Genomic DNA, 16,464 nt, shown 5'->3' with positions numbered 1-16,464 from the left:
TCACCATAAACCTCAATAGAGAATGTTTTCCCTGCACCTCCACCCTGAAGCGTCACATCAACCCTTGACACTGAATCTTTAAACCTGGACTCTGAATCTTCACCCTGGACCTCTACACTCAAGCTTCACTTTAAACCTCGACTCTGAATCTTCACCCTGTACCGACACCCTCAATTTTCACTTTAAACCCAGACTCTGAATCTTCACCCCTAACTGTCAGTCTGAACCTTCAACCAGAACCTTGATGCCGAACGTTCACCCTGGACATTATTCCTGAATCCTAACATTGAACCTTCACCGTAAATCTTTACTTTAAGCCTTGACACTGAGTCTTCACCCTGAATCTGAACGTTCACCCTGAACCCTCTCCTTTAACTTCACCTTGGTTCTTCACTCTGAACCTTCCCATCTGTCTTCTCCCAGCGTCAAGTCAACCCTACTGCAGGAGATCAGACGTGTCGCGTGACGTCGAATCATGCCTGTGAGAATTCTGTCGTGTGAAAACTACTACTTTTTTTTTGCTCTTCTTTTTCTCATCAGCGCTTTTCTTAGTCTCCAGTCCAAAGACTGAAAATTCTTTGTGTTCTGACACAAGCGGGTCTCAGGGGGGGTTCCAACTGGGTTGTGCTCGTTGGACATGCGTGTGTAAAGCACATGTACAGTGTGTGAGTGTTTTTGCCTAAATATATACTGTGCTAATGCGTGGGTGAGATGAAGACTAATCATATCCAAGACCACCCACACACAGACACACGCTCGCGATGATCCGGGGAGGGGGGGATCCGGGGCCTCTGGCCCTCTGGTGCTCCAGCCCGAGTCTCTGCCAAGAAAATCACCTTCCAGTCCGTCGCCTCCACCTTTCTGGACGCCTCCACACACACACAAACACCTCCCTCCCGCGCCACCTTCTCATCTTTCACAGATTCTTCTGGATCCGCTCAGGAAAAAGATTGGGATTATAGTGTGTGTGGTTGAGTGGGTGTGCAGGGGCCTCACCAGGCTTTACCATAACCCTGGGTGGTGGGTGTGTGGGTGTGTGGTGGGGCACCAAGCAACCGTGCTGGTGTGTGCGGTTTCTTTACGGTATTTTTTTTATTGCTCATTACAGAGGTGGCCGAGATGTGGTGATGAATGGAAACACTTGAGGGGCTACAGAGAGGTGACGCGTGTGCGCGAGTGTGTGCGCGCGCGCCTGCACATCTGTCTTGACACGCGTATACTGTATCTCCGTTCATGTAGTGGCGCGCACCCTTAAAGGAACAGTACATTGTGTTTTGTTTTGACTTTAGTCTTTAAATTGTGTAAAAAAAATTAAAAAAAAATGTGGAATTGTACGTATGTTTGCTTTGCCGCTGAAGCCTCTACTTTGGCTAACGTTGACCCCCAGAAAAATTCACTCTGACCCTAAATGTAACCACTTTCAATATACATTGTTTAATGTTTGGGCTAAAATAAAATCTTTTTCTCCCCTTCACTTATAGAAAAAGTAAATGACAGACATTATTCAAAACACATTTTCCTCTTAGTTTGTATTACCTTGAGACTGAAAACGTCAAACGTTTTACAAAATGCGATCAAATCGATTAATCGTTCAATCTCAATGTTAAGTGCTTCCTGCTGTGTTGGTGTAGTCATTTGTCCAATTCCCCAAACTCTTCACAGTTGCCCCATGTGCGACTTTCGCGCTCGGTCGTTCCATAACACGGGAACGTGACGACAGCACGGCCGAAGCCCCGCCCCCCTTCGACCGCGCGTTGAATGTTTTCTGCCATCCCGCCACGTTTGCTATTAGAAGGGCTGCCAGCTAAACGTAGCTGGAAAGAAAGCAGAGCAGTTGTGGACAGCGCCTTCACATTTAGGACCTGACTGAAGGGATTTTTGCTGCTATTTCCATCACAGTGTTGAGATTTACATTATTTATGCTGTTTTATTTTTATTTGAGCTGCGCCAACCCACAAATCCTTGCGTAAACTGTGGACTCATTGGAAAGCGCACGCGCAACTACACACCACTCTGCCTACAAGGTCCTAGCATATTTAAATGCTAACATTTGTGTTAAAAATCCACATGGACGTTAGCTTGTTTGCAAACTATGTTGAGCTCGACAACTGAACAACGTTTGTGGGTGCAAAAATGACCAGTCAGGCATCGTCCATTGACTGAGCCCGGCATTAAACCAATCAATGTTTGTCGTTTCACACCAATGGGGGCGCACTTCATTCAGCCCAAACTGTTGTGCAGACTAAACGGGCTGCCATAGAACATATAAAACATTTTAAGCGGGTTCAGTTAGGGCTTAATTAAGCTGAAAGGAGACATATTAAGTAACATTTAATTTTTAATGTTTGTGTCCCAAGTAGTTGTGTGTCTGGAATGCCTGCCCCACACATCAAGTGTGAAATTGTCCGTCCATTTCTGAAAATGTGTCAGTGAGCGTCGCTCCGACTGTTACCTCACAGCGGCGCTAATTAGTGGTGGGATACATCTGTAACTTGTCATCCTTGGGGTGTTTTGACAAAAGCACACAACAGACAAGTTGAGACACAGAGGAACTGTTTTAAATTGTGGAAGAAAAACAAAATTCTCCTTTTAAGTTTAAAGTGGAGGGAAAAAAAAGTCTCCTTGTAGCGTCAGGAAGCCTGATAAAGCAGTCGATTAAATCCCAATGAAGAAACGAACACAACGCACTCTAACATCTGTTTGTTAAGTAAGCGTTTGAAAAGAATGAAATGGCATGGTCCTCTCACACACACACACACACAAGGACAATGATTTCAACAAGATGAGACAAACAGCTGAATCTATGTCAGAAAAAAGGAAATGCAGAAAAACAAATCTGAGCGGCGTGCGCGTTTGCATCCCGCTGCTGCGGCCGGCGGGCGCTGGGGCCTGCGTGGAGCAGGAAGTGAGACTGATTGGTTTCCCTGGCGCGCTCACGTTCTTGGCAGAACTTTGGCTCGGAACGACGGGAGAGGGGAAAGCTTACTTGTATTTTTCCATACGCTGTGCATGTGGAGCCTCTCAGCACCAGCACGAGTCATTCAGCGACACGGATCCACCTCTGTTTTGTTTGCATTTACAGTGAAATGCAGTGAAACACTACGCTGACGCCCCATTTGACACGGGGGATACTTTTCAGACCCACCCGCAATAGGTGAAAATCCACGATACAGAGACCATATAAAACAAAAAAACTGCTTGAAACTCATTTGAACTTATTAAAAAGACACTTAAACATATTAAACCACACTTTTTAAACACATTGTAAACATTTGAATACAAAACATTTCAAGTAGGGCTTTAGGTATTTTTAGAATTGTCTATTATCGTCGATAATTCGGATAAATTGTTTTGCATTATTAGGCACTGTAACGTGCATCGGCGGTGCAGGCGTCTTCCATTTCTTGGCGGTCCTTTCTTGATGTTTTGATGACGCAGCGCTCTTCAAACTGTCGCCGCGGCTTTTCCCTTCTCAGCTGTGTCTGTGCGCTGACCGGCTCTGTTTTGTCGAGAGCGACCACTCCGGGACGCCGTCCGACTGCGAGCGAAGAGTCGCCTCGGGCCTTTAAATGTATGGGCGCAGTACTTGACTTGTGACACAAAAAGTGTCCTGGACTGCCACTGACCTCACGGTAAACACGCGCGTCTGCGCACGCACACACACAGACGCACACTGTACATGCAAACAGAATATGGTAAACGCTGTGCCCGCAGTTACCAGGCCAAAGTTCACTTCATGTATACTGCGCATGGAGAAAAAAAAGTTTTTGTCTTGCCTCCCACAAGTGGCACCAAGTATTGAGGCACCTGTAGAATGTAAAAAATGGAGAGTTTGGGCAAAAGTAATGGGACACTTGCAGAAATGGATAAGTGAAATGTGGAGAAAAGGTATCAGGATTTGGGAGTCAGGAATTAAGAGAGTTCTGTCCCAATACTTGTGTCCACGTCGCCCAACCGGCTTCGCCCCAAATCAAACATTTGGCACTTCTAGCAGCCAGTGTGATATTAAAAACTCTGCTGACAGCCATTAGGTTGCAGAGACCGTGAAACACGATCGTTTGGCCTTTTACTGGAGGTGGCGCGAACATCTGCCCCCGCGGGCACACATGCCCCGGGACGTGCACCCCCACCCACTTACCGCCACGATCGCAGTTCACGCGCCCTCGTCAACAAGTCCGCTTCGTTACTAATTGCTCGGGGGGCGCTGACCAAGCGACTGTGATCATCGTGTGAAGGTTAGGAGGCGTAAGTGGAGGTGGTGTTAGGCTTGTCATCCACGTTTGAGCATTCTTTTTTATTTTTAACCACAAAAATCTAGTAATTCCATTCCAAGGAATCGTTTGCTCACCTAACGAGTCCGATTATTGACTCCTCTTAAGTCGCTCATTAGTGATAACGCGTGAAATGTATTTTGGTTTTGAACTTTTCCAGCATCCCTGTCACCACTAACGATACATATCGGCATCAGGATATAAAGTGACCTATATTGGAATATACAATTTCGCACAGCCCTATAAATAATTTTTTTTGTATTATTATCATAGAATGATGACGTCCGTGACATCATGTCATTTGTATTATTTTATATTCTCACCCAATGAGACTCGATAAGGAATCAGATCGATGAGCAGTATTGATATACAATTTCTACATTTTCAGCAATTTCCGTCCCTAGCTACACCTGTCGAGTTTTATTTGTTTAACCTACTCATACATTTTTATATTACCTTCTCAGGCAGAGTTTTTTGCTCGCTCAAATTGAGGAACAGGTGGTGATCATTTGCATAGGTGCAAATGATCAAACAGTTTTTTTCTGCAAAGTATTTGCACGTTTTATTGTTCTTAAACATTTTATTTTTCTGAAAACCCTCGTGGCCACCTTCCCTTTAAAAAGAATTTGCAGCTTGGAATGCACATCAGTGCTTTTGTTAACGAACGCCTCTCTGTCCATATGTAGCTTTGAACCAAGAAAGCTGCTAAAAACTATTAAAAAAAAAAAAAAAAAAAAAGAGAGAAAAAAGCAACAAAAATCCTCGGCTGACAATCAAAATAAAATGAATCGAAAAAAAATGGACGAATCGCCCTGCCCTAATTGAAACATGAAGTTGCAAAATAGTGAAGTCTTTTTCTCACGATTAGCTCGCTCGCTTGTTAACGTTGAAGTATTTTGAGAATGTGTGTCATCGTGTGTAATTAAAGGTGAAGTCTGCTGCGGGGAGAATGCCTTGTTTTTTTGTGGACCAATTAAAAAAAAAAAATGACAATAAAAAAATGCATGAAGGGGAGAGAAGCCCCCGCAGCATGTGGCGATGTGAATGAAATTACGTTTGGATGCATTACAATACACTCGCATTGTTTCCTTACCACTTTTTTTTTTTTTAGGTCAAACACAAGCATATGATTCCTTTGCGCCATAATTAGCCTGTCACAGCACTGTATTATATTGTAAACAGATGTGGTCAACACATTTATCATCATTAAATATGACGCCATGTGCTCACTCAAAGCCCAAATCCATAGCACGCTTTAAAATGAAGATGAGCACAAAAACATGTGTGCCTTAAATCTCCTGTCATTGATTGTGCCGTCATTCCAGAGTTCTCCTTTCAACTTTTCCCTTGGTGCCCTCGCCCACAAAGAGTTTTTAATCTTCATTTCACCTTCGCACGTGTGAGCCTTCCTCTCTTGGTCCCCGTTGTCATTATGGGCGCTTGTGTCAAGGACAAACTCGTTTTCCCCGAGTATCAGTGGTGACTTCCACTGCGGGAGAGGCGTTCAAGGACTCGCTCGTGGTGGAAAGGAAATGTTCTTTCAGAAGTTAGCAGATGAGTTTTTCCAGAGAATTGCGCGAGATCCTGCTATAGAGTATATTGGAAACATTTTTACAATAGGTTTATTCTAACTGAAAAAAGAAAAAATATTTGTAAAATGAAACATTTTACAGACGCGTTTCTAATATTATTTTAACTAATTCATTAATTTAAATTAAATCAAATGTACTGTAGATGAGTACATTTCAAACATTTTAATAATTTTCAAATATACTTTTAACTACACTTATTTTACAAAATAAAAATGTTAATTAGAATTAAATATACATTTAGAAATTCATGTTTATTTAAAATGATTTTACACAAACTTGACAGCTTTTAATTTATTTTATAAATAATTAGTTGATTAATTAAATAAGTATATGTAAAAAAAATCAATACAAATGCAGAAATGTTTATTTTATTCAATAATTAGACAATTATAATGAAACTAAGCATAAGTGTGATTTAAAAATATTGAAATTATTTTTAGTTTACATGCACATTTTGACTTAACTTTTTTTTCACCTCATCTACAGATGTAAGTGATGCACGTAATATAACTAATGAAATCAAATGAAAGATAATTGATACATCTTTTAAATCATTATTTTATTATGAACTATATTGTTATTTTATATTATAGTTTATGTATACATTTTAAACCTACTTTTTTTTTTAACCTCATTTATCAATCACCTGGCCCCTCATCATCTCAGGTTGACGTACGAGATGCAGTGCAGAAAGAGAAACACGACGAAATGAAGAAAATTGACTGTTGGGAATGAATTTAATATAATTTAATGGAATAAATATTAGGTTATAAATTTAGGTTGTAAATGTAGGTCAATGCTACAGTCTTTTGTTATACAACAGAGTATGTTTTGTTTTATTGAGACTGACGCTAGCGTGCTAACCGCTATGGGCTTGTGTTATTTGTGGATTTGTCCAAAATACATACCATTTAAATGTAGATGTCCTTTGAAACAGTGAAGGAAATGCCCAGCATGTCTACTGAGCCCACGCCGTCTGGCTTTTGTCTTTTTTTTTTTTTTTGTCCACGACGCTAAAGGAAGAGCAGTGCATCTATTCCGTGGGAATTTCTTTCAATTGCGAGCAGGAACAAAGACGCCATCTGTGCACGTACTCTCGCTCTCCCGTGGCGATAAGTGGCCGATTGTTGTGTCGCAAACAAACACTAGCACCACACGTAGCGCCGATCCGTGGCGTAAAGAGAGGCCCTTTAATTTGGCGCGCCCCATTAGCCGCCAACCGATGTAGCCTCCCTCATTACGCTCTCGTTTGTCAGCTTCCCGTCCGCGTATATCTCAGAATCAGCTTTGACTCGGCCATGGTATTGCCCCCCCCCTCTTCCTTGTTGTCCAATCCAGTGATTCCTAGCCACTGTGCCACGGGCCTAACTGCATTGCTCACAAATGAAAGTCATAGTGAGTTGATGTCTGCACAAGTTAATGCGATTGTAATTTAAAAGGCATTGTGTTCATCTTTTGCATCATATCACAACAGTTCCACAGTTAAATGTGGTGTTCCTCAGGGAGCAGTCATTGGTCCACTTACCTGTTTGTGTCGCATATACCGCCACAAGAAATGCAATCAAATCATGTACTTTACTAAATTTTCCCACTTAAAAAGTTAGTGTAAACAACCGTTCACAAAAAAAATGCATAAAAGGAAGTTATCTACTTTTTTTGTGTTCACTGTATGTGCCTGAAAGGTTGGGAAACACTGGTGTAATCCGTCTATGAGCAGCAATAGCAACAATAATAACGATATCATCACAGGATGTAGCCATGTTTGCTATTCTACTCTTCTGGATTAGAGAAAACGGGATTAGCGCTGTGGAAAAAAATAAAGCCTTCTTTGGACAACACACAGGGCTGACCAGGCAAAGGGATCAAGCGCCTTCGACTTACACACACAGCTCCTCGTCGCGCTTATCCCCTCGGAAGGTGACGTTCACATTCCGACGTCAACTGTGTTGGGCCCGCAGCGGTCTCCCCTTTCACCTCCCGCGTGACCCGTCATAATCCACAGAGTTCCCTATGACCTTACTGCAACAGAGAATGCCGAGACGTAATGTGTCTTGTCTTTACGGATGCTCACTCGTGACAGTCGACACAGGCGGCCGCCCCACGTTGAGTCTCTTGGGGAAAATATTACGGTACGGTGGACCTCTGCAAATTTGTGGTCCGGCATTCGCAAATTCACTTCACATTTTTATTTTTTTATTATTATTATTTTTGGAACCTGTCACCATTGTTCGGTGAACCCCCCCGCTTATTTGCGTTTATATATACACATATATATATATATATATATATATATATATATATATATATATATATATATATATATGCAATAGAATGTATTAATATAATTTGATGTAATCATATTATAATGTGTAATTTAATATTACTTATAACAAACAAACCACATCCAAATCATTACTGGCAACACATCTTTTTAAACAGGCGTATTCATTATAATTGGTTTGGCCATATCTACTTTCATCTTTGTTATTTGTGCTTGATATTACCCTGCTGTATTTAATTCCTCATTTTGCGTTTTTTATTTTATTTTATATTGTTGTTTTAATCCTGTCAGGTGACCTTGAGTGACATGAAAGGGGCCCAAAATAAAATGTATTATTATTGTTATTATGATTTTTAATGTGACTGTTTTTTTTTAAAAAAATTCTATCTTCCAGACCTAATGGGCCTTTCCCCTCCGCACTTTTGAGGACAACCGCCAAGCCCCCCGCGGCCTCCAAGGTCATCCGCCAAGGTCTAAGATCGTCATCACTTCACGCCGCAAGGGGGTTCCCTTCAAGGGACCGCCGCCACCCCTCCCCCACCCGCACCCCCATCCCGCCCGACACCGCAGGGCCCGGTCCCCTGCCATCTTCCGGCGACCGACCCCTCCCGAGCGGCGAATGACAAGCGTGCATCCGAGGGCGGGGCTTGCCTCAGTCTCTCGTGATTGGCTGCTGGATGGAATTGAGGTGAATGGAACACATGCCCAAGGAGCAAGAGCCAAACCCACTCGAGGGCGAAGAGAAACGGTGAGTGAACGCATATTCTTCCTGTACACGCAAATCCGTATCTTTTGCATCTCTTCGCTTCTGGACCGGCCCGTCTGGTCGGGCAGGTCCAAACGCAAAGACACGCAATGTGTCGTGATCACTTATAAAACACGCTTTGATGAAATGTTGCGGGTTCGGTAGCGGCGTGTGTAAATATAGATGTGTACTTCCTAGTAAAGAGAAGGGTTGGAGGCTCTTGTTTGAATACCTTTTACTTCTGCCGAGGACATTGTGTTTCTCAGTGTGGGTTTGGGTGACTTCCTGTCGAAAACCTTTTTGTTGTACACTTGTACCTTGACTTCAAAGTGCCACAACTTTCAAGTTTTTCGAGTTTATGAGCTGTCATTTGGTCTTCTAACCCCCCCCCCCCGCCTTCCGCTTTGTGTTGCGAAACACGATTTAAGGTAAAAGCGTGCTTCAGATACGCTTTCAGTCGTTTATTGAACGGGAAAAACAGTCACGCTCACAAATACAAAATGAGTACACTCGCGAGGAGCTGCTGTAGGCCACAGCTCACGCTCAGACGTTCACACTGCAGACTAGCCAGCCAACCAGACTCCAACCCCTAACGTCATACACTAGGCCACACCCCTTAAGCACACATCTGACATGAATATTACAATATGTTCAGTAGTTACACTTTATATTTCTTTACATTTTCTTGTATGTTTTCACAATATAGTGCTGTTTTTCTTCATTTAAAAACTGCAAAAAAATGGTGCTGGTTTTTAGGCGGGCTGGAATGCATGAATAGCATTTCTCTTCATTCAAATGGGGAAAATGTATTTGATTGGTCCAAATTGCATTAACATCTCTGGTGACTTTCTCCAATGTCTTCGACGTGCTGATATCAAATGTTGTGAACCCATTGCACTTTGTGTACACAGGGAACTCCGAAGGTGTCATTACAAAGCATTTGGATCCAGACAGATCTGATCCAGATTTAACTTGTACATGAACATTCCCATTCCTAGTTTCTGTTGACACGCATATACACCACGTCTGTCAAATGACCCGTGTTCTTTGGCCGCGTCACGCTCATGCGTCCTCGGGAAACTTTTTGATTGTCGACACCTGGGAGCCGCCAATCAAAAAACGAAACATGGAGACGTGAGCCACATGCATACTGACTTGTGTGGCTTTCGATGAAGTGACTTTGTCTGTCTTGTCCTGTTCACTTGTGCAGATGTGTGAGTGCGTGCAGGTCGCGCAAGTGTAAACAAGCTTGAGGGTTTCCTTCCTGCGAGGATGTGCTGTCACGGCGCCCTAACAAGCATTGTTGTGCGTCTCCCCGGATGTGGATTATATGACTGATTACATCACAGCTGCTTTGTGCGCCGACGGGCTTGAATATGCAGTCGGGCCGTGAGTGGCGTTCACTCGAGGCGAGCGCCTGTCAGCGTTGAAAGGAGGCGGCGTAATAGAACGGGAGGGGGATCTGTGGAGATGGTCCCGAGGTGGAAGTCCTACTGTTCAGTGTGATGCGATAGCAATTATCTGGGCCAAGATGCAATTTGGAGCTCAGGGGCCACCATCCATTTGCCCAATTGAGTCCCTCAAGGCAATTCTCATGTGATGTTTTTTGTTTTGGGGGGGGGGGCATATTTTTTTAAAAAGACATTGAATATAAATTTGTGAACTTGCCACTTGCAGAATTTTCCTGTAGAACAGTATTTGCTGAAAAGCACACCTATTCAGTTCCAGTAATTTCATTCCCACGATCCACTTTCATATACAACTCCACATCTCTGGCACGCACCCTTAATAAAGATACCCCAAAAAATGTTTGGCCATTAAGGCAGCTTGTATTAGTCATGTCAACATGATCAAGTGGAGTTAAAAAGTACATTGTCGAGAGCACTGATTCCCAACAAATGTATCGTGAAAGATTATCCAATTGTTCCATTTCACTGAATTGCTCTGCAAATTATTTATTCACTACAAATAAAGTATTCTTTGTTCGTCTAGCTATGCCCGTGACATATAGTGACAGGCTAAAGCGTTGAACGCTCTTTCACTAGATTATAACAAGGTACAATTGACCTGCCGTCCTTACAACCGAATAATAGACTTGTGTTCAGATTTCACACTCAATTTGTTGGTCACCTGAGATGAGATCATGCTTTTTACAGTACATAAACTGTTTGTCACATTCTCGTTTGATGGTGGGTGATCCAGGAGATCACTCTAATGGAGAATACGTACAGTAATTGTTATACAAGTCCTCCATTATGCTTTGAATGTCACGCATCCCCTGGAGCAGCAGTTCTGGTCACATGTTTGGATCATGATCTTCTTGATTGGTTTTACTTTTGGATGAAGGAATGTGAAAGAAAACTGTCCCTTCTTTAAAACAATCCGCAAGTGCATGAGCACTTTTGGGGATTTTCTAAATAATCAATACTCTGTTCACCCAGAAAAATGTTCATCACAAGAGGGGTAAAACTGGCAATTTTATTTAATTTTTTTAATATATGGTCCGTCTACTGCAGAATTTCACCTTCTGTATTCTGGTTTTATCTGGAACATATCAGCCGTGATAAACGTTCACTTGAACGTTTAATGAAGTCGTTCCTTAGGCTTGGTGGGAAAAGGGCGGCCACGGGCCAATCGGGAGCTGGCGGGGAGGAGTGGGCGGAGCTTAGTGGAACGCTGCGCAGGGGGCGCGTCTGATGACGAGTTAAACTTAGACCGGTCGCCGCTGCAGGGAAGAGCGCTTCCAGCGCTTGAGTCCGACATCGGATTGATTTGTTTGTTTTCTTTTGTTTTGTTTTTGACATGCACATTTTGTCACCTTGCTGCATCACCAGGTCAGAACTACAACACTGCGCTTTCGTTGACGCTTTGGCTACACAACATCTGCTGTCAAAACAGCTGCGCATGCGTCCGTGCGTGTGTGTGTGTGTGCAATTTGAGTGCACTTGTGCGAGTTTCGCTCAGGTTACTGTGAGAAGACACGAGAGATATAGTGTTGCAACTTCAACGCTTGACTTTTGCTGCGTGTTGGTGCGTGTTTGCAGAGCGCGGCCGTGACTCGACTTGCGACGACGCGCATTCCACTGGCAACGCTTTCGGTAGTGCAGGCCCGCTCGCGTTGCCCTCCAAGAAGAATTTGCTATGCCCCAAACAAACGGCGTCTTCAGTTTCAAAAAGACGACGAGCAGACACAAACAAACCGAGAAAGCTCAGCACATACCTAATCGGTCCGTCCCCTGTCCTGACCGTTGTCGTGTCACATGACCGCCGGTCGCTCTAGGACACTCCCGGGCTGCTGCGTTTACCTCCCATCAACGCTCACCGTCTCCTTTTTCCAATCGTTTAAGCTCTTGCGGTTTCAGCGGGAGCGCCAAAGGGAGAGAAAGAAAACTGGTTTTCGCAGGTGCCTGGCATTCTGGAAAACTTCAAAAGTGCTTATACAGAGTCACTGTCAATGCAGTGGTTTACTTCCCACATACTGACAGCGTGAACGTTTGTCACTCTCTTCGGGCTGGGCCAAAAGTAAGCAGACGCTTTTTGTTTGTTTTTTCATTAGTAAGTCAGTAATGGCAGATAATTTGACTCAAGGAAAAAAAATAAAGAATTTTAAAGCAGTATTGTACAGGTACCGAAGGAAGGCAGAAAAGTAGTTTTAAGCAAACGAATGAAGAATGCAAAGTAAAAATGTGGCTCTGAGTGAAGGAAGCAAGGAAAGAGAAGGGAAGAAGGAAGGGAAGACAAAAAAGCAGGTTGAGGAGCACGGAAGGCAGGTAGAAAAGTAGTTTCAAGCAATGGAACGAAGGAAGGCAGAAAAGTAGATTTAAGTGGAGGAAAGAAATGCAAAAAAAGCAACTCTGAGGGAAGGAAGGAAGCTAGGAGAAGATGGTCAGAAAGGAACGAAGGTGGGAAAAAAAGCAGGTCTGAAATGGGAAGCAAGGCAGAAAAACAGGTTTAAGTGATGGATGTAAAACAGGAGTCAGGATGGAGGACAGGAAGGAAAGAAGGCAAAAAAGCAGGTCTGAAGTAGAAAGGAAAGAAGGCAGAAAAGTTTAAGAAAGGGAAAGAAGGACGTAAGGATCCTCAAATAAAAAGGGTCGGAGGGAAGGAAGGAAGAAAAAGATCGCAAAGGGAAAAGGCAGGTGTGATAAGAAAAAGGCCGGAAAATAGATGACAGCAATCGAAGGCTGGAAGGAAGGTGGTCAGGTAGCAAACGATCCAGAAGGAAACCTGTATCAGTCATAAAATGAAAGGAAGATCTCAAGTGTATAGCTACTTTCGGCCCACCCTGCGACTCGTCCAAGGTGGGCCCTCCATACCCTTCGCCCCAAGTCAGCTGGGATTGGCTCCAGCTCACCGTACCACCAGAAGTGTATAGGAAATGGATGACTGATGACTGCTTTGACTGGCAAATTTGATTATCCAAATGTCTCTCTTTTTATGTGGTATAATCGTGTTTATTTTCATATTTAAAACATAATAATATTTTTTTTAAAAACAACAATAATAATAATAAATACCCACCTCCGACAGAACTTTGGTCATGTTCCGGGGGAGGCTGGGGACATCGAGTCCGAGTGGACCATGTTCCACGCCTCCATTGCTGAGGCGGCCGACCGGAGCTGTGGCCGTAAGGTGGTCGGTGCCTGTCGTGGCGGCAATCCCCGAACCCGTTGGTGGACACCAACGGTGAGGGATGCCGTCAAGCTGAAGAAGGAGTCCTATTGGGCCTTTTTGGCCTGTGGGACTCCTGAGGCAGCTGATGGGTACCGGCTGGCCAAGCGGAATGCAGCTCTGGTGGTCGCTGAAGCAAAAACTCGGGTATGGGAGGAGTTCGGTGAGGCAATGGAGAAAGACTTCCGGACGGCTTCGAGGAAATTCTGGTCCACCATCCGACGTCTCAGGAGAGGAAAGCAGTGCACCACCAACACTGTGTATAGTGGGGATGGGGCGCCGCTGACCTCGACTCGGGACGTTGTGAGTCGGTGGGGAGAATACTTCGAAGACCTCCTCAATTCCACCGACACGCCTTCCCATGAGGAAGCGGAGTGTGGGTTCTCTGAGGCGGGCTCTCTTATCTCTGGGTTTGAGGTCACCGAGGTAGTTAAAAAGCTCCTCGGTGGCAGGGCCCCGGGGGTGGATGAGATTCGCCCGGAGTTCCTAAAGGCTCTGGATGTTGTGGGGCTGTCCTGGTTGACACGCCTCTGCAACATCGCGTGGACATCGGGGACAGTGCCTCTGGATTGGCAGACTGGGGTGGTGGTCCCCCTTTTTAAGAAGGGGGACCAGAGGGTGTGTTCCAACTACAGGGGGATCACACTGCTCAGCCTCCCTGGTAAGGTCTATTCAGGGGTGCTGGAGAGGAGGGTCCGTCGGGAAGTCGAATCTCAGATTCAGGAGGAGCAGTGTGGTTTTCGTCCCGGCCGTGCAACAGTGGACCAGCTCTACACCCTCGGCAGGGTCCTCGAGGGTGCATGGGAGTTCGCCCAACCAGTCTACATGTGTTTTGTGGACTTGGAGAAGGCGTTCGACCGTGTCCCTCGGGGAGTCCTGTGGAGGGTGCTTCGGGAGTATGGGGTACCGAACCCCCTGATACGGGCTGTTCGGTCCCTGTACGACCGGAGTCAGAGTTTGGTCCGCATATCCGGCAGTAAGTCGGACTCGTTCCCGGTGAGGGTTGGACTCCGCCAAGGCTGCCCTTTGTCGCCGATTCTGTTCATAACTTTTATGGACAGAATTTCTAGGCGCAGCCAAGGCGTAGAGGGGGTCCGGTTTGGTGGCCTCAGTATTGCATCTCTGCTTTTTGCTGATGATGTGGTTCTGTTGGCTACATCAAACCGTGACCTCCAACTCTCATGGAGCAGTTCGCAGCCGAGTGTGAAGCGGCTGGGATGAGAATCAGCACCTCCAAATCTGAGACCATGGTCCTCAGTCGGAAAAGGGTGGCATGCCCTCTCCAGGTCGGGGATGAGATCCTGCCCCAAGTGGAGGAGTTCAAGTATCTTGGGGTCTTGTTCACGAGTGAGGGAAGAATGGAACGGGAGATCGACAGACGGATCGGTGCAGCGTCTGCAGTGATGCGGACTTTGTATCGGTCCGTTGTGGTAAAGAAGGAGCTAAGCCGAAAGGCGAAGCTCTCAATTTACCGGTCGATCTACGTTCCTACCCTCACCTCCCCGGTGAGGTGTTCCGGGCACGTCCCACCGGGAGGAGACCCCGGGGACGACCCAGGACACGCCGGAGAGACTACGTCCTTCGGCTGGCCTGGGAACGCCTCGGGATCCCTCCGGAAGAGCTGGATGAAGTGGCTGGGGAGAGGGAAGTCTGGGCGTCCCTGCTAAAGCTACTGCCCCCGCGACCCGACCCGGATAAGCGGTAGAAAATGGATGGATGGATAATAAATAAATCATAATGTTCAACTTGACGTTTTTGTTTTGAAGTATTTTTCTCCTGTGGTGGTGCGTGCCAGCAATGCTAAGATCATGTTTGGTTAGCAGGCCATGTTTGTATTTCCATCGGGCTATTTTGGGCTTTGACGCTCTCGGAGTCTTTACATCGTCGTAAAAACACAAAAGTGAGGCGGATGGTGACGTCGTGTTTACGTGCTAAATAAAGCAATGGCAACTTTGTCCAACAGGTGGCGCTTTCAATTTAAAGCAGATATGCCCAAAGTCCGGCCCCCGGGCCAAATCCGGCCCGTGTTCATATTTCCACTGGCCCGAAGCCTCTGTCATAAAACCAATAATATGTGGCCCGGCAGTGCAAAATACATGCGCAATTTTATATTTCACCACAGGATGGCAGTAAACTTGTGGCTGAACTCTCGCGGGGCCGTTTTGCTCATGATCTGTTTTTTGCCCATTTCTAAAATGGCAACTGGAAGTAAGAAAAGGAAAGTTGATAGCGAGGGCCGACGTTTCCAGGACAAATGGAAGTCTGAATATTTTTTCACTGAGTTTCGAAACAACTGCGTCTGCCTAATTTGCCAAGAGACTGTGGCTGTGTTCAAGGAGTTCAATATAAAGAGGCACGACCAGAATTACGACAAGCTAACTGGGAACGAACGCAGTGAAAAATTGAAGCAACTGGAAGCCGGTTTAACGGCACAGCAACACTTTTTCACAAGAGCCAGTGAGTCGAATGAAAAGACAACAAAGGCAAGCTACGAGGTGGCAACGCTGATTGCCAAGCACTGCAAACCTTTTACTGAGGGTGAATTTATTAAAGACTGTGATGAAAATGGTGGAGAACATTTGTCCTGAGAAAAAGTATCCGTTCGCCAATGTTTTCCTGGCTCGTAGCACTGTGTCACGAAGGATCGAAGAAGTTTCTTCTGATATTAAGAGACAGTTGGACGCAAAAGGAGTGGAGTTAGAATTTTTTTCGTGAGCCTGGGACAGAAGCACGGACGCATCCGGCAGCGCTCAGTTACTGATTTTTTTTAGAGGAGTGGACAGTGAAATGAACGTGCGTGAAGAGCTACTTGACCTCCAGAGCCTTCACGACCAAACAAGAGGGAAATATTTATTTGCTTCTGTTTGTTCCGCCGTACATGACATAAAATTAAAGTGGAATAAA

The 16,464-nt window shown here is 45.0% G+C and overlaps 1 protein-coding gene across 1 annotated transcript in view; it reads left to right on the top strand.

The window, feature by feature from the left end:
* Positions 1 to 16,464, top strand: part of LOC133395200 (thyroid hormone receptor alpha-B-like) — a 46,933-nt gene that overhangs the window by 17,545 nt on the left and 12,924 nt on the right. The window contains 1 exon segment of the mRNA XM_061663945.1: positions 8,539 to 8,892. Coding sequence (XP_061519929.1) covers positions 8,837 to 8,892 — 56 coding nt within the window. The 5' untranslated portion in view covers positions 8,539 to 8,836.

Source organism: Phycodurus eques, chromosome 19, assembly GCF_024500275.1.
Source record: "Phycodurus eques isolate BA_2022a chromosome 19, UOR_Pequ_1.1, whole genome shotgun sequence".
Lineage (NCBI taxonomy): Eukaryota > Metazoa > Chordata > Actinopteri > Syngnathiformes > Syngnathidae > Phycodurus > Phycodurus eques.
This window is presented reverse-complemented; position numbering and strand designations above follow the sequence as displayed.